This window comes from Tenrec ecaudatus, chromosome 3 (assembly GCF_050624435.1).
Source record: "Tenrec ecaudatus isolate mTenEca1 chromosome 3, mTenEca1.hap1, whole genome shotgun sequence".
Classification (NCBI taxonomy): Eukaryota; Metazoa; Chordata; class Mammalia; order Afrosoricida; family Tenrecidae; genus Tenrec; species Tenrec ecaudatus.
This window is the reverse complement of record NC_134532.1, coordinates 206,639,752-206,663,388: the sequence shown is the minus strand read 5'-3', so window position 1 is coordinate 206,663,388 and position 23,637 is coordinate 206,639,752. Positions and strand designations below refer to the sequence as shown.

General features: G+C 54.9%; 1 protein-coding gene across 1 annotated transcript; it reads left to right on the top strand.

The window, feature by feature from the left end:
* The first annotated feature begins 4,367 nt into the window (after positions 1 to 4,367).
* Positions 4,368 to 21,867, top strand: LAP3 (leucine aminopeptidase 3). The gene is made up of 13 exons (XM_075544500.1): positions 4,368 to 4,523; positions 6,341 to 6,456; positions 8,418 to 8,472; positions 9,294 to 9,399; positions 10,331 to 10,490; positions 11,717 to 11,878; positions 13,067 to 13,225; positions 14,231 to 14,355; positions 16,025 to 16,113; positions 17,205 to 17,307; positions 18,391 to 18,470; positions 21,042 to 21,151; positions 21,438 to 21,867. Exons 1-13 carry the CDS (start codon positions 4,419 to 4,421, stop codon positions 21,631 to 21,633), a joined length of 1,566 nt encoding a protein of 521 aa, XP_075400615.1. The 5' UTR covers positions 4,368 to 4,418; the 3' UTR covers positions 21,634 to 21,867.
* The last annotated feature ends 1,770 nt before the right edge of the window (positions 21,868 to 23,637 follow it).

The following is a 23,637-nucleotide window of genomic DNA, read 5'->3' as shown; positions in this document are numbered from 1 at the left end:
ACAAAAAATCATATCAATGTGAATGAGGGGGTATATAGATGGAGACCCAACACCCATCTGTAGACAGTTGGATATCCCCTTACAGAAGGGTCACAAGGAAGGGACGACGAGCCCATCAGGGTGCAGTATAGTATCAATGAAACATACAGTTTTAGTTCTTTAATGCTTTCTCCCCCCACTATCATGATCTCAATTGTACCTTACAAATCCTGTTAGACCAGAGCATGTACCCGGGTACAGATAAGAGCTAACAAAACATGTATCCCAGACAAATAAGCTTCTTAGAACCAATAATGAAAATAGAGATACCAAGAGGGTAAGGGGAACATGGGAGGAGAAAGTAGTAACCAATCATAATGATCTACATATAACCCCTTCTGAGGGGGGATGGACAACAAACAAGTGGGTGAAGGGAGACAGTAGTAGGTGTAAGACATGGGGGGGAATTTTTATAAATGATCAAGAGTTCATGAGGTAGGGAGAGTGTGGGAGTGGAAAAATGAGGAGCTGATATCATGGGCTCAAGTAGAAAGAAAATGCTTTGAAAATGATGATGGCAACATATGTACAAATGTGCTTGACAAAATGAATGTATGTATGGATTGTGATAAGTAAGAGCTGTAAGAGCCCCCAATAAAATGATTTTTTAAAAAGTCAATCCCCCCAAAAAGTTAACATTCAGATAAAGTTAAACATACATATATTTGAGTTGTAAGCTGTTATATTCAAGTTAAAATATACATATATTTGAGTTATATGTTGTAACTTATAACGCACCTTTATAAAAGTAATACATATCATTTTATTTAACTCCTAAGGGCACCTGACCAAGTAGATGGTATCATTGTTTCCAGAGGGAAGTCTAAGAAGAGACACATTTGTAGATGAGGACACAGAAATGAATGTGCAAGTGGAGATGAGACTGATTTTTCCACAGGGAAGTGAGGGCTGGCAGTTGAACCTCCATGGGACAGAATAGAATTTTGCAGCTGATGGTTGTAAACCGGCTTGTTACGCTCTCTGTTAATGTTTGGTTTCCCACTGAAGCACAAGTTCTTCTTCTGCCTCTCATAATCCTTTTCAACTCTGGATTCCAACCGCCCTACCAATCATACTAAAACATAGTCTTTACCTCCCACACCTTCTATAAATAATACTGTTGACGCTGTGGACTCTTTATCAACCATAAACTTTTCTTCCCTGCCTTTTAATATGCTCATTAATGGGGCACCGATCTTGATACAACCACTTTTTATATCAGGCAGGTGTGGTCCTTCCGCCTAACCCAAGCCAACTTCCTCCCACACATACTTCTGTAGCCCAAGTTCCCACCACTAACCAACATTTCTTCTCATCTGCTGGCTCACTGGAAGCCTCTCTTGTGTTTGCACTTATTATTTGAAAGCCACAAGTGGCACCTGCCCCATTTTTTAATGATCAGAGCTGCATCCTTTGGACCTTGATTACACAGCCGGGCAAACATTTTAGGAGCACCTTGTTGATGCTCCAGGCACAGTGTAGACTCTGGATCTAGTCACAAGGGCACCCAGAGATGAAACCTTAGCTATCAAGAAGTCTGGGGCAATCAGACAAGGAGAGCACAGCAGGCCTTGAGGCTTCGACATTGGCTTTGAAACAGGCTGCTTTAGGGTCACAGAATCCAGAGACGTTTAGCCAAAAAAATTAATTAATTAATTAATTAATTTGAAATGTCCTGGAGGAAGTGGCATCAGACCAACAAGTCTTGGTCAAGCCAAGACGGGCCAGAAGGAACCTGATGTATCGAAGCAAGCTCCCTGCCATGGAGTCAGTGTCGACTCAAAGTGATACAGTAAGGTAGAAATGCCCTTGTGAGACTTTAACTCAGTGGTTCTCAACCTTCCTCCTGCCGCGACCCTTTCATACAGTTCCTCAAGTGGTGGGGACCCCCAACCGTAGCATTATTTTCGTTGCCACTTATAACTGTCATTTTGCTTCTGTTATGAATCGAGCAACCCCTGTGAAAGGCTCGTTCGATACCCAAAGGGGTGGCAACCCACAGGTTGAGAACAGATGCTTTAACTGCTGATGCGTGGGAAAATCCCCAACCTTCTCCCAAGGAGCTGCTGGTGGTTTCAAACTGCTAACCCAGTAGATCAAAGTCCAACTCATAACTACTATGCCACCGGGCTTCTCTTATTGCACATCCCAAGGGACTTCCAAAAGTTTGCGGAAAAATGGAATTAAAGGTAGTGGAATTTTCCCACCAACATGTTGAGGTGTACCTGGTGTCTTCTAAATAGGCGTATTTATTTATGCATTTGCTCTTTTTTTATAATCATGTTACATCTTACTGCTACTAGGTAGTAAAGTCCTTTAGGCTAGGCACATGGTAATTAGTTCTTTCTGTGCTCCTTGTCAATTTAGGGTTTGGTGCTTAACAATATCCACTGCAGTGTAGAGCTTAACCAAGGCACCGATGCGCAAAACCAACGCAAAGCCATGGAGCCAATCCTGCCTCACGGGTTTCTGAGACTATAACTGTTGATGAGAGTAGAAAACACAGTCTTTCTTCCATGGAGCTGCTGGTGTTTTCAAACTGCCTACCATAGGGATGGCAGCCCAAAGTGTAGCCACTGCACCACCAGGGGTTCATCACACCAGGGGGGGGGCTTCTTTTTATCTGGTTCTTGTTGTTCCAGAAACTTCAAATTCACTGCCTTAAGACTGTATGTACCTGTGCGTTTCAGCGGCTATAAATCTTTACCAAAAACAAACAAACAAATAAGCCGAACACACTGCCGCGGCCTCAGTGCAGACTCTTCGTAGTGACCCTATGGTTTCTGAGACTCAAGCCCCGTCTCCCCCCTCAGTGGCTGTGGTTTCGAGCTGCGGACTTTGCGGACCAGGAGTAGAAAGTCTCTCGGCTCGGTTGGTGGTTTCAAACTGGTGACCTTGTGCATAGCAGCTCATCTCCTAACTCACTAAGCGACCAGGGTTCCTTGCTATTGCTAGAACCCATCCAGGTGGTTCTGACCCACAGTGACCCTTATGTACACAAACCAAACACGGCACCCCCCTTGCAATTCTTAGTCACTGAGGAGCACATGACTGTAATCGCTGTGCCAACACAGTTTGCCAAAGGCCTTCCTCTTTTCGCTAACCCTGTAGGAGACAAGATGTCATTCTGGAGGTCCTTCTCCGGGCAGTCCAAGGGTTGCCTGGTTAGACACGCGGACATGTGAGGGGTGTGGTTCCTGGAGGAAGGATAAAGTTAGATTTCTCCAAGGATTATCTCTGGCTGGAGCTGCAGACTCAGAAAGCCAAGGGACTAGGCTAGGGGGAAAGCGGGGAGGGGACAAGGGTGTGACTTGGGGCTCAGCAGCTGGCAGAGCCCTCCTGGCTCGATCACCTGGGATGCTCGCAGCCCTCCCCCAGTCGCTAGCCCCTCCCCCCCCACACACACAGGTGGGCAGGTTTCAGGACACCGTGCTTCACGGCGGAAACTGCAGCAAGATCTACTTGAAAGAGCTATCACGTGAATACAAAGATTTCTGTTGCGAGTGATTCTGAGCTTCTAGAGTGTACGGCGCGTCGGCGCGCTAGCAATCTACTGGAGATGGGAGCACGCACGGCGAGCTTTGCGACCGTGTATTTCCTTGTGCATTACAATTTGTCCTTGTTTACAAAGCATTTTCCATTCTACGAAAGAAAAGCAAACTATCCCAAGGCATTCAGCGCTATGCGCCCAGTTCCAAGTTCCAGTATTGATCTGGCTGTCCCGTGGGGTTGTTTGTCCTTTGGACCCCGGTGGACGTTCACACGAAAGAACAGGAGTGGAAAGAACTCAGCGGAAGTGTGTTCGCTACGCAGTCACGGCGGCAAAGACCAGTCCCGCTCGGCCACCGAGACTCAAGCCCCGGCTCCAGACGCTCGGCCAGCGCTCAGCGGTCTGGGCGTCCCGCCCGCCCCGCCCCGCCCCGCCCACGCCCGCTCTGCGGGACTCGCTCCGCCTTCGGCCGGGCTCCTAGTGGAATGTCCTAACGTAGGCCCCGCCCTAACCTTGTGAGCTCATCCCAGCCGGGGCGCGCACGCGCACACGCACGCCTGCACCCCTCCGAGCCCCCATTACAACTGCGCTGCCAACTCCAGGCCGCTCCGTCGGTGGGAAGGCGCGGACCGCCGGTCCCCAGAGCCCCGCCCCTCTGTGTTGGCCCCGCCCCCAAGCGCATGCCAACCCACTTCACGCTCCCAGTCCTCCGCTAAAGCCCCGCCTACAGAGGGGGTCTGCTCTACTCGATCCAAGCGCGGGCGCACCAGGACCTCGGAGGCCCCGCCCCCGGCGCGTTGTCGTCACTCGCCCCGCCCCCGAGGCGCGGCCCCGCCCTCCCAGCGCCACGTGCTCGCCGGAGGGCGGCGCAAGGGGCCGAGCCGAGAAGATGTTCTTCTTGCCGCCTCTTCCGGCTGTGGGGCGAGTAGTCGTCGGGTGGCAGGTCGGGAAGCGTTACTGGACCAGGAGTTTCTCCGCCGCCAAGATGACGAAGGTAGGAGGCGGCGGCTGGCTCCGGGCGGCGCGGGGAGCCGTGCCGCGGGCGCCGGAGCTCCGGCTGCCCGAGGCCACGCGGTCTGGGCTTCTGCGCCAAGTTGCAAAATCGGTTTCAAAACCGAGTGCCGGGCCCGGGGCCGGGTGCGGCGGTGGCGGCGGGGTCCCCCGAGGATTCCCAGCTCGCAGCTCCCCGCGGGACGCCCTCTCCTCGGACTCCGAAGGGTGATGGCTAAGGCGTCCCCGTGCCGGGCGCGCCGCTCCCGCGCGTGTCACTTTGTGGCTTGGTCCCCGAAGTCTTCCGGGAGGGGCCGGTGCCAGTGCGATGCCCAGGCTGACCAGGTGACATCTCCTTTACGGTCGTCAGGTTAACCGAGGGCTTTGCAGAGACTGATGGATGTTGTCTGGGGGGCCAGGGGCGTTGGCACGGAGACCCCCTTCTCTGTGGGAAAGAGCCGCGCCTGCCCCGCCCCAACCCCAAGGAAGGATGAACAGCACAGGTGTTGGGAGTCTCCCGCCTCAAGGCCCCTAAGAAACGTCTGTCTAAGAATGTTCTAGACGGGGTGTGAGCTCAACCCCACCCCACCCTTTCTCCAGGGAAGCAAACACCAGTTCAGCAGTGTTTGTGGTGGACCCACCGTGGTTACAGCCAAGCACTGACCCCCGGCTGGTTGCAGCGGAATAGAGAATGGGCTGTCTTAGGGAAGTTAACAACAACAACCCAACTGATTGTGACTCACAGCAACCCTCTAGGAAGCAGGCTGCCTCAGCTTTCTCCCCTGGAAATGCTAGCCACTCCAAGGAAGGGGGGGGGCGGGGGGGGGCGCATTAGTCGCACTGAGGGACCAGCGAGCTTTTGTGCAAAGACAAAGGCCTGTCAGGGGAGGCATCCAGATCCTATCTCCCTGTGCCCTACAAACTAAATGTCAGTGTCCCAGTCTCTCCGGGACACTGTAAGGACAGGTTCTTTATGCCTCACTGAGTTGCCCGAAGGCAGAGTGAGTGGGCGTCCAGGTGGCCAACAAGGTCAGCAGTTCAAACCCACCAGTCACTCAGATGAGGGCAGTTCCGGTCTGTCCTGTAAGACCAGAATCAACTTGACGGCAGCTGGTAAAAGGTTCACTGAGTTATACTTCAGGTGTTCGGGGGCCAAAAGGAAAGGCGGGGTCAGCTCTCATCTCTCAGAAGACTGTTTCTGGCCCTCCCTGTGGAGGTGCGTGCATCGCTGTGTGTGTCTGTCTGTCTTTCGGTTTCTCTTTCTTACACACAGCCTGTGAGTTAGCCAGCCCAAACCAAACTCCTTGCCATCGAGGTAGTGCTGGCTCATAAGGACATCTTGTGGGTTTCCAAGACTGTAACTGTTTACAGGAGTAGAAAGTAGTCTGTCTCCCTCAGAGCCGCTGGTGGTTTCCAACTGCCGACAACACGGATTGCAGCCCTACACATAAGCACTGCATCACCAGGGCTTCTGTGAGTAAGACAGCCCATGTATTAAAGACCGACACAACCATTGGCTTCCCTGGCACGAGATCTGAGAATTTCTGAGGAGACTTTTGAAGGTTCTAGGGTACAAGTGGAATTCTTTCCTGAAACAAAACACTCTTTGCTCTTCATTTGGGGTATGAATGTAGCATGATGGCTGTGGGAATCTGGGGACAGGGCCCTGCCAGGTGGCAGGGACAGCCCCCCTGTGGGAGCATTTGGGACACTTGAATGTTGCCAGCTGCCCAGCACCTGCTGCTTTGGGACCCTGTGCTTCTGTCCTTGACATCCAAGGACATCTCCCTCATCACCTCCATCCTGTCCTGCTGTCCTCAGGGCCTTGTGTTAGGAATCTATTCCAAAGGAAAAGAAGATGAGGTGCCACCATTTACGAGCACAGCAGAGAACTTTAATAAGTCCGTGTCCGGAAAGCTGCGAGAGCTTCTGAACATGTAAGTCTTCCACCCGAAAGGCCCAGCTCTGAGAACTCCTCCCCTATCCCAGGTTGATGTGTGTATTGTTAAACTCTGCTCTGTTGTAAGGAGCTTGAATGCAAGGGAGTCACCGGCCAGGAGCTTCTTGGTGAAGGAGAAAGTGAAAGTTTGGAGCACTTGATTGAACTTTGCTACTTTTCCTTTTGGTATCTGTATGAGCAGGTCTGCATTTCTGGGAAACAGGTTCACTTCCAGCAAAGTCACAGACTGTCATGAGGGATGGTGTCACAAAGATCTGAGAAGCAGAGATTTCCTCCATCCCCCTCCCAGCTCCAGTGCAGTCCTCCCAGCCCCGGTCCAGCCCAGGCTCCTTAACATAGCAACAGCCCAGAAAACTGCTCCTTCCAGGGCAGCCTGTGGCCGCAGACCAGAAACCAAGCTCAGGGCCACTCAGTAGGTCAGGATAGAGCTGCCCCTTTGGTTTCCAAGACCGTAACTCTTCAGGAGAGCAGAAAGCCTAGTCTCTGCCCGCAGAGTAGCTTGTGGTTTCAGATTGCTATCCTCCCAGTTAGCAGCCGGCCGCACCACCCACTCTGCCACCAGGGCTCCTCTGTGGAGCTGGGAGGGTTTTACAGAGTTCGGTGTGCAAGTTAACCACCTGGGGCGATGGTGGGAGGAAGGCAGGTTTTCACTCTGTAATTTCTGGGGCGATGTGGGCCGTCAGATTTTGACAACTCTCGGATGAGCCAGGGTTTAGAAGCGCAGGAGAGACCTTGGGCTTCCAGGTCCTCGTGAACTGCCAGCCACAGTTGGCAGAAACAGAAAGGTCCCCCTGAGCAGTTGGGGTCGGAGATTATTTGGAACCTGGGTGACCTATGAGAATTTCCCACATGCCGCCCCCTCCTTATAATGACTTCTGTCATTGGCTGGCAGGCTTTGCCACCCCTCTCAGTTGCCAGCCTTCTCAGGTGCCACCATTAATTAGCAGGTCAGTCCAGATGCGAACCTGCTGACAGGCAAAACCTCCTGACCCGAGGAGGCAGCGGCCTGCCTACCCAATGGCACCTGAGCCTCCACGCACCAGCGGGCCAGCTACAGTCAAGCCTGGTCCCCACTCAGTCCAGAAGTAGTCCAGCTTCCCATGTGTACATGAGCCTCGCAAACAACCGCTCAGGCAAACCCCGGCCTTCGAGGCTCAAGGCTGCCAGAGAGTTGTGGGCATCCCCTGTCACTGTACTTAGCCACCAATGGGAAGTTTGGAGGTTCAATCCCATCCAGAAGTGCCGCGGAAGAAAGACCTGGCGGTCCGAAAGTCAGCCCATGGCTTCCCTGTGGAGTGCAGGTCCCCTCTGACACTGATAGTGAGTCCTGAGGCAGGCTCTTTAAGGTGATCTCCTTCCCTCCAGAACGGCAGGTTCTAAGCGGGCAGCCACGGGCTTACCTTCTTTTTTAAAGAACCAGTTTATCTTTTAACCCGAGGGCGTCTGTCCCATGCTGTTCAGCTGCTCCGCTGGAGCTCTGTATGGGCAGCACCTCTCCGGTCCATGGCACTGCTCCATGGTATTAATCCAGAATAACTGTGTCTGCAATCTCCCACAGAGTTTCTGTGCTAGATTTAAGAGGGCCACACCAGAGCACTAAGGACGTACGTGAGGAAAATCCACCGAGAGGGTTAGCAATGTCCCGTGAGGGTGTTCCAGGCACGGATAAGCCATTTACCCAAGTGAAGAGAGTCTTCCAACCAGCCTCTCCCATGGGCCATCCGTCGATTGAACTAACTCATTATCATGGGACCAGGAAAGGAGGTGGAATGGAAACCAGGGAGGAAGGGGGAGAAACAATGGTCTGGTGAACGGATTGAAACAGATGGGTTATGTCAGAATGTGTGGGGATGGTTGCATGTAAAACACGATCTGCTCTGTAGATAAAAAGTTTAAAAATAAATCAGTAGCGAAAGAGTTTCTTCTCTCTTGTTTTAGATCCGGACCCCCTCTGAAGGTGGGCAAAACCCGGATGTTTCACGGTCTGCATCAGGTATGACATGGTGACTGTCCGTCCGCCACCCCCGGTGCACATGCAGGGCACTGTGGCCTCGCAGTTCTGTGTTGGGGTCTCAGCTCCCGGGCTCACGCATGTGCAGGGTCACAGACTGTGAAGAGGGGGAAGGCTGCCGCCTACCACCTGCCTCTCACAGACCCTCAGTCCAAAGTGAAAGTTTACAGCACTGGAATGAACTTGGCCACTTTTCCTTTCGGTATCCCTATGAGCCAGTCTGCATTTCTAGGAAACCGGAGCACTTCCGGCAGAGTCACAGACTGCCTCCCACGCCGGACTGTGTCACAAAGATCTGAGAAGCAGATTTCCTCCGTCCCTCCTCCCAACCCCCTCCCCTCACTCAGCCCCCACCAGACTCTTGGCTCTGTTTCCATTTTACCTGGTTGACGTGTTGGGGGAACTGCCCTGGCTCTGCCTTTCAGACACACAGGGTGTAGGCTTTCCCTGAGACCCCCACTGCCATCGACGTGACTCGAACTCACAGCAGGGCTTCCCAGACGGCAAATCCTGAAGGGAGCCAGGTAGTCTCTGTTTTTCCTCTCAAAGCAGCTGGTGGATTTTGAACCACTGGCCCCTGTGATTAGCAGTCCGGCACCTAACCCACAGTGCTGCCAGGGCTCCTTACGAGACTGAAAAGCCACAGAGCCCCCAGTCGGTTTAACCTGAGGTTTTTCAAGGTCAGCGCCTGGGAGACTCTGTGCGTCTCCCCACTCACAGCGCCCTCCGCCGGTGGGCCTCTCTCTGGGAATGAGGGCTTCGCAGAAAGACAGCGGCCGGCTATGTATGTGTTTGTGGTGCAGGACTTCCCCAGCGTGGTGGTGGTCGGCCTGGGCACCCAGGGAGCCAGCGTGGACCAACTGGAGAACTGGCACGAGGGCAAAGAGAACATCAGAGCTGCCGTCGCAGGTGACTTAGCTGCGTTGAATGGGGAGACCATTCAGGACCCTTGGGTTAGACGACCCCTCCCTCCGTCTCCTCTCCGTTCCCATCCCGTCAGAGCCCACCAGCGAGCCCTGCTTCGGATGTGTGGCCAGCACGCAGACACGGAGCTTCACTGAGCCCGGTTCTAGACCCTCTTCAGAGGTTTCCCCAGCCCTCGCTCCTGTGGCATGGTCTTCCGCCCTGTGTGCCGTGGTGCAGTGCTGCCCTCGTGCCAGCCTATCAGTTCCCCTGGAGTGCGCCTAGCTACCTGTCTGAGACGAGGGGAGCCAGGTGCAGGCCACCTGCCTCTTCATAGCTCCTTAGAAAAGGTGCGCCTAGCTCCAGGGGAGATGCTGCTGCTTCAGGCCGAGCAGCCGGAAGAAGCCATTGATGGGGAGGTGCTGGCCAGCACCTGTTTTTAAAAGCATTTCTGCAGCTGTACTTTTGACTGATCTCTTGCCTGGTGGCTATCACAGATGCTCATTATATTTATTTTCAAAGTTCACCCCGAGGGATTATGTCACAGTCTTTATTGGGGAGGCTGGCTGACAGGTCTGAATTAATGCTGTGTTAATAATGGACTCTGCTCGGTCCTTGTGGAGAAGTCCACGTTGTCATTTCCTGGTCACCTGCACCCTGTCCAGCTCAGACTGACTGGGCAGGTCCCCAGGGTGTCTTCAAAGTGCTGTCAGTCACAGCGGCCACTCCCCAAGGGTGGACTCTCCCATGGGAAACCTGCCCGTCCACCCTCCCGACACGCCTTGGGCTGTATTCCTGCCCCACCCCCACCTGCAGTTGGGGAAGTAGATGTTGGGGGACGTGCACGGAGGGACCTGGGATTTGAACTCAGGTCCTGCCTCTGGCTTCTCCGGGCACTGGTGGTCCTGACCGGCTTCCCCGCCCCACCGTCCGGTAGCCGGCTGCAGGCAGGTGCAGGAACTGGAGATCTCCTCCGTGGAGGTGGACCCCTGTGGAGATGCTCAGGCTGCGGCCGAAGGAGCGTTCCTTGGGCTCTACGAGTATGATGACCTGAAGCGGAAGAAGAAGGTGCAGGTTTCTGCACAGCTGCACGGAAGGTGAGCCCTGCCTGCCCCAGCACACGCCCCTGTTCCCGTGACACAGCCTGCACTTAGCTGCCCGACTGTCAGGAGGCGTGTCTCTGCGCCCCCTTCCCCCCGTGTCCTGGCTGTACAGGTGTCTTCCAGCTGCCCCCAAGTTCAGCTCCCAACCTTCGCCTCGTTCCTGTGGGTCCTTAGGCCCCGCATGATCTCCGTCCTAGAAATTCCCATCGTCTCAAGCAGCCTGGTCCTCTCCCGCCCGGGGTGGAGGGGCCTAGACGGCAGACCCTGAGGGCAGCCACGAGAAGGTGCAGTTACTGTCACTTTGCTGAGTGCCAGGCGCCCCGTTGGTGTGGTGGTTAAGTGTTGGGCTGCTAACCGAAAGGTCCCTGGTTCGGACCCACACGCGCTCCTGAGGGAAGAGAGCGGTGTGGCCGGGTGCTGCTGCAAAGATGATTGCCCGGGAAGCCCCTCGAGCCAGTTGTGCTCTGCCCGTGGCATCGGTGCTGTGCGGCTAGAAGGCAGGTGGGCAGCCCTGAGCCTTGTGGCCGAGTCAGGGAGACACACACGCCTGTATCTGTCCCATCCAGCCCTGCTCTGCTCACTCTGGGACACTGCCCACTCACCCACTCCCTGGTCTGGGACTCTGAGCCGCGTGGGTGTTGTGGTCACTCTAGGGAGCCAGTGGCTCTCTGGGAGGGCCCTGCAGCCAGCTAGCCCGCGACACAGTCCAGCCTCCACACTGACTTCCCTGGGGAACTTCCTGGTCACGGACCGACCTCCTCCTCTGCCTCGTTCCCTTTTGCCGGCATGGCACGTGGAAAACCCTTGTAGGCAGCTGCTGTTTTACCCAGCTCTTCCCTGTCGTCAGAAATCCCTGCTGGGCACTAGAGGACCAAGCTCGTTGAGGCCCCCTCCCGAATGGCTGAGCCTTACCCGTGAGGGTGGGCTGGAATTTGAAGGCCTACCCTGGACAGGCAGAGGCCTTCAGCCCCACCAAAGCATTGCTCACCTCCCCGTCAGCCCAGGGGTCCGCAGCATTCGGGGTGCAGTGAGGGAGGACAGTGGGCCTTCCTGGGGAGACATTGCCATCACTCTGAGAGCTCCTCAGGGCCCTTGATCCTGAAGCAGGTAGCCTTCGACCGCGGGATGCTCGACCCTGCCCTCTCTCGCCTGGCTTGCTGGGAGTTTGGGTTTTCCAGCTCCTGGCACCACGGTCTGAGGGCCCTGCGCTCTCCCTGCAGTGGGGACCAGGAGGCCTGGCAGAGAGGGTACCTCTTAGCCTCCGGGCAGAACTTGGCCCGTCAGCTGATGGAGACGCCGGCCAACGAGATGACGCCTACCATCTTTGCGCAGGCGATCGAGCGCAGTCTCGAAGATTGCAGCAACACCGAGGTCTACATCAGGTAAGGGGGCTTGCACATCACACAGCAGCGTGGGGCAGGCACCTCTGTCCTATCTGACCTTTAGCAGAAGACTGTGACCCCATGCTATGTAGTGTGTGCGTGTGCGTGCTATGGGTTCACTGAGAAGGTCCACACGCCCTGCCGCTCGCCCAGGAAGAGTGTGTGCATCTGGTTTCTTGTGTTCATGGAGCCGTGCAGCCCTCGCCACAGAGAACATCTTCCCCAAAAGGGACCGACCCCGTACCCTTGACTTAGTCACTCCGGGCGTCGTCTCACATACTTTGGCCATGTCGTCTGGAGGAACCAGCCCCTGGATGAGGAGGTCGTGCTTGGCAGAGGGGCAGCGGAGAAAAGGCAGGCCCTCAAGGAGATGGATCGACACAGTGGCAGCAACCATGGGCTCAGGCTTACAGACAGCTGTGGGGGAGGTTCAGGAATGGGCGGGGTTTCGTTCTGTGTGCCGAGGATCTCTGTGAGTCTGAACCAGATCGATGGCACCTGGCAGCAACAGGATGAACCAAGGTGCCGGGGCCACGCGTGTTCTCCTTGTGCTTGAGCAGCTGCAGCCACCCTGTGGTCCAGGAACCTTGCTATGCTCAGCTGTGAGTTCCAGCTGGGAATCTAGGAGTAGCTTAAGGGGAAAAGGAAGTACTAGATATCCATTGGCTATGTGCTGTTTTCTAAATTAGGCGTGTATATGTGTGTATTTAAAAATAGGACGGCCTTTGAGCTGATTCTGACTCAGTGATCCTAGAGGAAAGAGTAGACTTGGTCTAGGGTTTTGTGTTAGGCAGGGTTCTCTAGAGAAAACCAAGACACTTATGATTAGATAGATAGATAGATAGATAGATAGATAGATAGATAGATAGATAGATAGGGCCTTCCTCTGCCCCTTGACTTTACTGAGCGGGATATCCTTTCCAGGGATTGGCCTCTCCTGACATGGCCAAAGTCTGTGAGACCAGAGTCTCCCCACTGTCAATTCTTAGAACCCTGACTGTACTGCTTCCTCTAAGACCGATTTCATTGTTCGCGGGTGCTGCGTGCCCCTTCACTGGGCTGACTGTGCGTCTGTGTTTTAAGGGTGTGCGTTGGACTGCCATACGCACAGATGGACCGCCTATCATAGTTACTTTGAAAGCAAGCTGACCCACCACTTGACCCTTTTTCCCTTCCCCCGCCCCACAGAAACAAGTCTTGGATTGAAGAACAGCAGATGGGCTCGTTCCTCAGTGTGGCCAAAGGGTCCGACGAGCCTCCGGTCTTCCTAGAGATTCACTACAAGGGCAACCCCAATGCGAGTGCACCCCCAGTGGTGTTCGTGGGGAAGGGGATCACCTTCGACAGGTACTTCGCCTCGGTCACTGGGCGTGGTCTGGTGGTGGGTCCTTTGGGTGCGTTTGGATGGCCAGGTGCAGCGTTGGCTTCAAAAGGACGGCGTCTGCCCGTGTCTTGTACTTCACACCACTAAAGCTGCCACGTGTAAAACACTGGCTGTGTGGCTGAGCCGCGACTGGGCATCCTTACGTGCATTAGCTCTACGCTACTCTCATGAGACGGGGGTTGGCGGCGTGCTACAGGTCCAGGAACCCTGACTCAGAGTCGAGATAACCTGGTCAAGGTCCCTCCGCTCGGCGTAGAGTTGGAAGTCAAACTGAGGACTGTCTTGAAGGCCGCGTCACCTTGCCGCCTCAGCTCACCTTGGGTAAACACTTCGGAATGCCCTGGTTGAGCTGCACGATAATTGCTTATTGAACTTCATAAAAAACAAAACCATCTTTTGCAATTCCTGCCTGAGATGAGGGCGAGGAGGCCAGCAGGCTCTGCTCTCCCCCGGTTTTACAAAAGGATGCAACCCCACGCCAGCCCACGGCCAATCGCTCACCCCCCCACTGGGGGTGAGGATTTTTGTGAGCATGCTCCGCCGATTTTTTTCTTTCTTTTTTAGCCTGTTAGCTCTGACAAAAACACCCAAGGGAGGTGCTGTGTGACCAAGCACTAGGGGGGATGTGTGAGTCGTTCGTCCAGAACGACAGGGTTAGTCGTGTTAGCCGTGGCGCAGCGTCCAGCTTGTGCCGGAGAGAGAGAAAGCTAAGAAACCTGCCTGCGTTCTGGAGTTGGGTGCTTCACAGGCCGGGGTGGCAGCTTTGGGCGCATTGGGGTGCTTCAGCTGCTAAATTCAGAAAATAGGTGTGGGTTTTTTTTTGGCCAATTAGATGGTCTCTCCGTGTGGTGACCTCAGTTTAGATATTCTTGTCGGGAAGTGATTTGGGCTGTCATTTAATAACGTGTGTGTGTGTGTGTGTGTGTGTGTGTGTGTGTGTGTGTCCGTCCGTCCATCTGTCTGTCCAGTGGTGGCATCTCCATCAAGGCTGCAGCCAACATGGACCTGATGAGGGCCGACATGGGAGGGGCCGCGACCATTTGCTCAGCCATCGTGACCGCTGCCAAGCTCAACCTGCCCATCAACGCCGTGGGTGAGTTGGGCCCATAGCCGCAGGTTGCTGAGAGCAGTGACCAACCATGGTCCTGTCCGAGCCAGAAGGGCCGAGGCAGGGGACTTCAGGTCCCTTCTGATCCAGCCGCAGTGTCCTCCTGACCTGTGCCACACCTTCTCTGAGCTGGCACCTGTGTGTGTGACCAGTGGGCCGTGACTGGATGTTTGTCCGTTTTCAGCCTATTGAGTGTGGGCTTGTGCTTGGACCCACACCCTCAGGCAGGAGCAAGATGTGCCTGGTTTGCACAGAGGTGCCTGGGACCCAGTGGGTGCCTGTGCACTGTGGATCATCAAGAGCAGGGCTGGGCGGGTCCCATGTTGGGGTGGGGGGGTGTGGGGGCTGCTGCTCAGAGAGGTAAGACTCCTCACCCAGCTCACCTCCATTACAGAGGAAGGTGGAATTGGAGTCCAGGTTTGCCTGGCCTGCCCTCATGCAGTGTGGGGGCAGCAGGTCCACAAAGGAGCCCTGGTGGCACAGTGGTTAAGTGCTCCATCGCTAGCCCAAAGGTCAGCAGTTAAAATCCACCTCTCCGCTCGAGAAAGACGTCGCAGTCTGCCACTGTAAAAGATGCACAGCCTTGTGAAGCCTGCGAGACAGTTCTTTCAGGGCCACTGTGAGTCAAAATTGACTGGGCAACACCAGGTCGGGCAAGTCCAGGATCCATAGGTAGGTGACGGGCTGGAGTGTCCTATGGGCCTTTGACCCAAGACCTGTCGTCAGGTCAGCAGGAATGGAGAGCAGGGTTCGCTGGTCGTCACCTGGAGGCAGGGCACCCTTTCCAACCAGCAGAGTGACCCGTTGCAGGAGATGTACATAATGGGCGGCAGTCTCGTCGCTGACGTTACACAACAATTGGGCTCGCATCTGGCCAAACCATTAGGAACCATAGCTCAGCTCAGTGACCTGTGAAAAGACCCTTTCACTTTTAACCTCACTGTCTTTTGTCCAAAACTCGTTGAAAGTAAGTTTCAGACATGGCATGCTATCCCTTACACACCCCTTGCGGACCAGGACGGCATGTGAGACCTGTACCCTTTCAGGAAGGATAGAAGAACCCTGCCCTAATCTCCCCAGTCGTCTAAAAAATGTCCGTTGTACACACTCGATGCCATCGAGCTGTTTCTGGTTCGGGGTGACCTGGTATCTGTTTCCAGACTGTCCATCTGTACTGGGAGCAGGCGGCCTCCGTTTTCTGCCCAGGAGCAGCTGGTGGGCTTGGCCCCCTGACCTGACCGTTAGCTTCCCCCTGTGTCTTACACACCGCAAACAGAAACCAGAGTTCCGTGCCACCGACTGGGTAGCTGTGTGTGTGTGTGTGTGTGTGTGTGTGTGTGTGTGTGTTAGTCTGGGTGCCAGTGTGTGTGTGTGTGTGTGTGTGTGTGTGTGTGTGTGTGTTAGTCTGGGTGCCAGTTGGGCTTATGTTGCATTTTGCTGTTGTGTGTCTTTCACTGTCTCCAACACGGAGCCTGCGCCTGCTCTGTGGTGGTGGCTGTGTCCTTGACATGGTCACAGGTGACACTGGGTTGGTGGCCTCTGTGTGACATGCTTCTTGTGCGTGGCTCCAGGAGTCCCGTCCCAGGAAGAGGGGGCGGAGGCGGTGTGCGGAGTCAGCATGGCCCACATTCCTTCCTGTGCTCTTCCCCCGCAGGCCTGACCCCGCTTTGTGAGAACATGCCCAGCGGTAAAGCCAACAAGCCTGGAGACGTCGTTCGCGCCAAGAACGGGAAGACCATCCAGGTCTGTAACCGGAAGATGGGCAGCAGCGCCCCCTATTTAGTATTTATTCCACAGGGCTCCCCAAAGTTGAAGTGTTGGCAGTTCAAATTCACCAGCTGCCCCAAAGGAGACAAGTTTGGGCATTCTCCTTCCAGAAAGACGTGCAGCATCACCGAGAGGCAGAATCGCTCTCGACAGTCCGGCCAAGGGCCTGAGGGGTCCCACAGCAGCCCTGCCAATGCACCTTGAAGGTGCCCTTGATTGCAGTGCCTTTGAAGTAGGATGTTGACAAAAAGCACTTGCAGGTCCCATGGGCTGCCGGAACAGGAAGTGCCGCCTTGGAAGTGAGCCTTGAGCACGTTGTCAGGAGAGACCAGTCCCTGAGGAAGGGTACCGTGGTTGGATGGCGAAGGACTGGGCAGTGTTTCAGAATGCTGCACCTACGAGGGGGCTTCAAAAAGTTCATGGAAAAACTGAATTAGCAGTCATTGGGATTTTTATATGAGTTTTCTGAACACCCCCCTCCTACTCCACTCTCCCCCAGAAGTCACTGTTAGTAGAACTGAGTCACCTGCAAGTCAGGACAGGCCCTGATGGGCACGTCCTGTGTCCCCTGTGTGGAGATCCAGGGCTGCCCTGAGCTGCAGCCTTCATCTCCACCTTATTTATTTTCAGGAGCTCACCCCTCCCTGCTTCCCCCAATTTAGTCCTAGACTTGTTGGCTAGAGAGCCGTTTTCTGTTTTCCCAGCCGTTGAAGTCATGGGCATTCAGCGAGTGTTACAGGTAGCAGCTGATTACGGGGTGACTAAATTGAAGTCCCCTTCCAACGGGATGCCTTCTTGTTGCTGCGAACGGAACGCGAGGGCATTTTTGATCTCCGACGGCAGGCATCACGCGTGCTCTCCTCCACTTTTGAATCTAACCTTGTCTTTGGGGGCGCATGGCACAAACAGTGCAGCGCTTGGGAAGACTCCTGGTTCGACTCTGAGCGGAGAAGACCCGCCATCGGCTTCCCGAAGGATTCTAGTGTAGAAAAGCCGTCGGCCGGGCATGGGTGTCGGTTCATGGCGTGGCCTGACGTTCCGACGCTTTCCCACCGTCCTCCCCGCAGGTGGACAACACTGACGCTGAGGGGAGGCTCGTGCTAGCTGACGCGCTCTGCTACGCCCACACCTTCAACCCGAAGCTCATCCTCAACGCCGCCACCCTGACAGGTCAGACCGCACCTTCCTGCTGTGGCGGCCCGGGGCGCCGCCGTCTGAGGCTGCTCTTCCCAGCATTCCTGGCTGGGCTTTCAGAATAAAAGACAAGGAAGCCCGCCTCTGTTCTGGGGCCGGGGGGTGGGAGAGGGGGGCGTGCATCTAGCAGTGACATTGAGGGGGTGTTTTCAGGTATGATGACCTTTGGCTTCAGATCTGAAGAGGTCAGACAGATCCCCAAACACACGATGGCCATGAAGACAAGCCCAAGGGGTCATTGGGGTCCATCACTGGGTGTTCCCGAGGGAAGATAACACGTGTGTGGGGTGGGGGCGTGGCGCAGTCTTAGGTGCTGCTAGCAGAGCTCACAGACTAGGGAGAAAGGCCTGGTGGTCATAGGCTGAAAACACCTGCCACTGAAAACCCTCTGGACCACAGCGGTGCAGTCTGCCACCAGCCCTGGGGGCCAGGGGGAGGGACGCAGGGTCTGGCTGCTCTGCGTTCTGGGGTGAGGCTGCTGTAGTTGGGGGCCGAGTCCACGGCAGGTAGCAACTAGTGTACCAGAGAGCATGCCGGCCCAGGCGGCCTCACGGGGCAGCCGCCATCCTGGCTGGAGGCAGACACACAGGAGAAAGGCCACCCAAGCCCGTGCCTGACACTTCCTGAGCGGGGTAGCGATAACCACAACACGAACGGTGCCCTGGTATCCCCGAGGGGGCCTGGGCGTCCCGTTTGCCCTGTTTCCTCAGTAAATGAGGGTGGTGAGTCCCTTCTGGAGACACAGAGAAGTCTGCTAGAGAAGGGTTTCCTGGTTTGCTCAAAGGTTGGCTGCTCAAACCCACCCAGAGGCCCCTGGGAGCATGGGGCTGGCTGGCGCTCTGCTTCGGAAAGGTCACAGCCTTGAGCCTTGGGAGCTCTTATCCCCCCTTCCCCCACAACACAGACACACTCTCACTGGTGGCCCCGTCACCTGGCATCGACCTGCTGGTGGCAGACAGCACCAAGCTGTTCTCATGAGAACGCGAGCCCCGCTGTCCATCCTGTGAAGGCGCAGGGCTTGCCACAGAGACTGAATGCCGGCCTTCGCGTGTCCTACAGGTGCCATGGATGTTGCTCTGGGTTCCGGCGCCACAGGCGTCTTCACCAACGATACTCAGCTGTGGGACAGACTGTTCAAGGTAGGAGGACGGAGGGAGACGCAACATGCTAGTCCTGGCGGGGCACCAGGTACACGCTCGGCTATCAGGCGAAGGAGAAGACAAGGCTCAGGACAGCTGGGGGGCGTGGGGAGGCAGCAAACGGGCAGGACATGGGAAGAGGGTCCCTCCGCCATGCGTGTGGAAGGCATTGTCATGAAACAAGTGTGTATGACTCGTCAGACGGGAAACGAGCACCCCTCCAGTCAAGTGGAAAACACTAAACCAGACCCACTGCCATCAGGCCAATGCCCACTCACAGAGACCCTGTGCCACCCCATGGGTTCCATACTCTTTACAGAAGTAGAAAGCCGGTCTCGCTCCCGTGCAGCTGCTGGTGGTTTCAGACTTCTGAACGTTACTTAAAATAAGAAGAGGAAAGGGTTGCTGGTTCTGCCCCCCAGCTCCCTGGAAGACGATCTGTGTAAAAATTCCAGCTCAGGAAACTTTGGGGCAGTTCTCCATCCTGTCGGTGGCTGAGTCGGACTTGGTGAGACCCGGTAACTACAGCCCTAGACTGGGCACTTGTCTACTTCCCCAAGTTAGAGTGAGTTTTTTTGCTGTCAGTTCACCGCTGAATGATGGGTGCCAGGCCACCTTCCCTCCTCCTTCCTGGGTGTCAGAGGGGAGGCCACAGTGACCTCTCCTAGCTGAGGCGAGAACAGCCTGCAGGTCCCCTGTCCACCTGCACTGGCCTCCCTCCCTTGTCCTTCCACACCTGGGCTCCAGGGGCCAGCCCCTCCCGCCTGGCCCTCACCCGAGCCTCCTGGCCCTGCAGCAGTCTGTCCTGAGCCTCACTGAGGGCCCCCGCCTATTGTGGATTCGAATGAATGACAGCCACTATAGTGTCTTGATAATTTAGAAGAGTATTCGGTTATAACCGGACTGCTAAATCTAACAGCGATTCTTTGATTGCAGTCCTGAGTCCACATTTCAGCCCATAATTTAAAGGTGAAAAAAACTCATTTGTCCTTTGTCTAAGACTGAAGCAAGTGTGGACAGAAGCAGAAAGCAAAATTCATGTTGTTATTCTGTAGGGCTAGGGAGCATTACAGGGTACAGCGTTGATTATAACATTCTGGTAACTTTAAGAAGAGCAAGCATACATTACAAGGTACATTTCTTAGCATACATGAAACAAGACCAAAATTGACTGTAACATCCTGGTTACCATAACAAGATTAACTACACCATTCGGGTGACAACATCCAAGGGAACGATATTGAATCAGAACAAACATATTGAAGAACAGTCCAAACTAATCGTAGTGTCCAGAACCTGGGGACATGGGAGTACATTCTAAAATTAATCACCAGCAGGGACTTTCCCATAAAGGGAGGGGGAACGGGCAGGTCAACTAGCAGGCAGCTTTCTGAGATGGGAGGGGGGAACCGGCCGGTTACTTAGCAGCTCACAAACATGGAGTTTCTTTTGCGAGTCTGCCTCTCACCCTCAGCCCCTGCCGGCAGGTGCCTGTGCCTCTGCTGCCCCTGGCGCTCAGGCTGCAGGCACATGGTCTCCCCTTCCTGCTCCCCCTAGGCACTGCCTGTTTCCATGGCACTGCCTGGCTCCGCCCCCTCCCCTGAGCTCCAGGCTGGGGGTGACCCCACGGGGCCTCTTAGACAGCTTGTAGACAGTCATTCGTGTGTTCACTCAGCCAGCAGTCACGGAAGCCCGCTGTGCCCCAGAAAGGAGCGCAGGTGGTACAGTAGAGGGCACTTGGCCCGCTAACCACAAGGTCGGTAGTTTGCCATCACCAGCTGCCCCTCTGGAGAAAGCTGTGGCTTTACTTCTTTCCGTAGCCCTGGAGACCCACACGGGCAGTTCCACTCTGAGTACAGGGGACCAGGGCCCCCTTCTCCAGCTCCCACACACCCACAGTCCTCTGTCCCGGCGCCCACAACATTGTGTACCGAGGGATTGGCTAGTGTTTTCATAGGCAGCTTTTGTCAGGAATCAAAGTGCTGTGTGTGGATGCATTACTGAATCCCGTCGTCCCAGACTGGGGGCGCTGCACCCTGCCCCTCGAGGCCCCCCTTTGCTCCTGACGGGCCCACCTGAGGGAAAAGGGCATGATTTGCTATGACTACCGCCCATGTAGATCTGCTAAGCCTGCCTGAGTATCTTTGGTCCCCCCACCATGCTGGGGTGCTCAGTAGGAGCTCAGAGAAGGATGGCCAGGTGACAGGTCACACAGCCTGCGGGCGCTGGGTCCCAGCCTGGACCTCAGTAGCATAGCCAGGCCACCAGTCTGCGAGCCGGGCAGCCTTTCTGCAGAGACACATGCCTGCCATTTGGACAGCATGCGTTTCCTTGGTCGGGTGGGTTGCTGTCAGACAGACGTGGGAGACTCCGAGTCAGCAGTACTTCAGCTGGACTCCGGGAAGGCGTGACGTCCTGTGAGGCTGGCGGGCCTTAGCGCCATGAACCCGCGGAAGTCCTGAAGCTGTGAGAGCAGCGGGCTGAGCTCTTTTCTCCGTGCTCCCGGCCTGGGCGTGACCCAGAACCCTCTGCCCCCCGGTGACCCCGCTCCTTCGCCCCTGTTCTCCTCAGGCCAGCATCCAGACCGGGGACCGCGTCTGGAGGATGCCTCTCTTTGAGCATTACACCAGACAGGTGGTCGACTGCCAGCTTGCTGATGTGAACAACATCGGGAAATACAGGTGTGTGACCCGGAGCCGGCAGCCCAGGTGGCTGCATCCTCCCCACTTACGGAGCTTCCCCAGGTCCCACCCTTCCTCCAGCTGGGGTCCGCGTCCCTTCTAAACAAGGCGGGGAAAGAGAGGCAGGAGGCATGTGAACTCACTGCCCGGGCAGGGGTTTCCCTCCAGAGTCGGCATCCAGAAAGCCACACTAGGTTCGCTGCCTCGCTCGGGCATCTGCTGCTCCGGGGGGACTTGTTATTGCCCGTGTCCTGGGGCTGGCGGTGACCCTGGCCTCCTGTTGCAGGTCTGCAGGTGCCTGCACCGCTGCAGCCTTCCTCAGGGAGTTCGTGACTCACCCCAGTTGGGCTCATCTGGACATAGCGGGCGTGATGACCAACAAGGACGAGGTCCCGTACCTGAGGAAGGGCATGACCGGGAGGCCCACGCGGACCCTGGTGGAGTTCTTGCTTCACTTCAGCCAAGAACCGGCCACGGAGTAGTCAGTGCCCACCCCGCCTGGCTCCCGCCTCGGTCTGATGCCAGACAGCCGAGACGCCTTCCAAATGGTTATAAAATGAATACCTGGTCATTTTTTAAAAAACAAAGGTATTTTAAAATGTGAGAGAGAAAAAAAATCAGCTGCTTGATCATTTTTTTAATGCAGAGCTTTCTAAAGATAAAGCTAATTGCTTGCTTGCAAGACTTTTGAAAAATGAAATAAAATTGAGAGGCAACGCTTAATTTGTGGATCTGTGATTGGAGGGCGAGAAACAGGCCGGAGATGACTTCGCCGTGGTCAGAAGCAATAGACCCAATGCCCGTGCCCCTGGGGCGGCCCCTGGGCGTGATCATCAACCAAGTTGTCGGCCTGGCTGCCTGCCCTTCTCCCCATGCTACCTCTGCTGTTATGGGAGCTGCTTCATTAGGCTGCGTGCAGCAATGGCGGCATGATCTTTTTATTGTTTCACATTCCACAGTATGCACACATTTTATTTCAACTCCGTGGCAGGCTCTCCATGGGCCGTCGCTTGTCCCACTTGGTCTGTGCAGTTCTTGTTTCCGTTCCTCTTTCTCTCCTAAACCTTTGCATTTTGCTTGGTCAGCGCTGCCCTTTTGGTCTTGTGGCTGATTATTGTCAGAGGGGTGAATTCACCTCCAGACCTGAAGGGTAGCAGAAGGGCCATGGTTTGGGAAGTGCCACTTGTCTCTTCCCAACCAGTGAGCCTGGTCTTTATTAATGATCATCAGAGATGACCTCACTCCGTCTGTAAGTGGTGGGGACAGGGCACAGCCTCCCAAACACATCAGCCTCAGAAATGCCCTGAAATAGCTCATGAGGACTCAGAACCCTCCAGGCACAACTTAGTGTTTTCCTGTGTTCGGTTATAAAACCCACACTGTCACCCAGTGAGGTAAGAGTGTCTACACCTGTAACCCTACACTGTACGATGAAACTGAGAAAGGAGAGCGTTGGCCACATGCAAAGGGTGCTGGAGCCAGCATCCAACTCACCTGGTGCTTTGCTTCCGTCGGTGGCTTGAGAGGACAAGGGGTTTATTTGAAATACCAAATTAGAAACCAGGTCCAAAGAGGGAAAACTGGTTCCCAGGACTATAGCACTCGTGCAGAGCTGGAGAACAGCTTTTCCTCATTCCTGGTAAACTTTTGTTCTCCAGCGGATCAAATGGCCCTTGAAAGGGATCTTTGCCTTTTCAAAATTTTTTAAGGACTGAAAGCACTGGACAGGAAAAGCTGTTTCCTGCTGATACTTTTAACATTTTACAAGTTAACAGACGAATCTGCTTCACAAGACCTCTCTCAAGTGTTGAAAAGCAAGGATGTGACTTCTGAGGACTGACTCAAGCCACAGGGGTTCCCTTGCCCCGTGCCTATGTGAACGTTGGACCTGGGTAAGGAAGACCAGGGGAGAATCGGCACATTTGACCTGTGCTGGCAAAGAAGTCCACCTGGGGAGAAGTACAGCCCGAGGGCTCCCGAGAGGAGCACGGCGGACTGTCTCATACTTTGGACTTGTTGTCAGGAGAGACAAGTCCCCGGGTGGGGTCATCATGCTTGGTAAAGTGGAAGGGCAGTGAAAAAGAGGAAGGCCCTCAACAAGATGGATTGACACAGTGGCCTCTGTGCTGTTTAATGTCCTCTTACCTCTGGCTTCTGTTCAAAGCCTACACAGAGCTCACAGATAAAAATCTATAAAGTGTTTGTTAAGGAAGTTAACAAGAAATGCCAATGACAGATGCTCAGGAAATAGTCGTTCATCAGGACGTTACAAAGTTCTTTCAGGTCTGCTAATAAATGCCAAAGGGTGCATACCACTCTGCTATAACCCGGCACCCAGATCCTACAGCTCAAGCTCTGTGGGACAGCAAGTCTAACTTCCCCACTTAGGTGCCCAGAGGCACCCCGCTGCACAAGCCAGCCTCCTGTACAAAAGCACTCAATTGCTCCCTGGGTTGGGCAGTCCTGTCATTCTGTTCCATGGTTCT

Bases quoted from the DNA above. Each gene is read 5' to 3' on its own strand.
- LAP3 (XM_075544500.1), top strand. From the start codon at position 4,419: ATGTTCTTCTTGCCGCCTCTTCCGGCTGTGGGGCGAGTAGTCGTCGGG. The intron at 8,473-9,293 runs GTATGACATGGT...TTTGTGGTGCAG, and splicing joins TGTTTCACGGTCTGCATCAG to GACTTCCCCAGCGTGGTGGT. The intron at 9,400-10,330 runs GTGACTTAGCTG...ACCGTCCGGTAG, and splicing joins CATCAGAGCTGCCGTCGCAG to CCGGCTGCAGGCAGGTGCAG.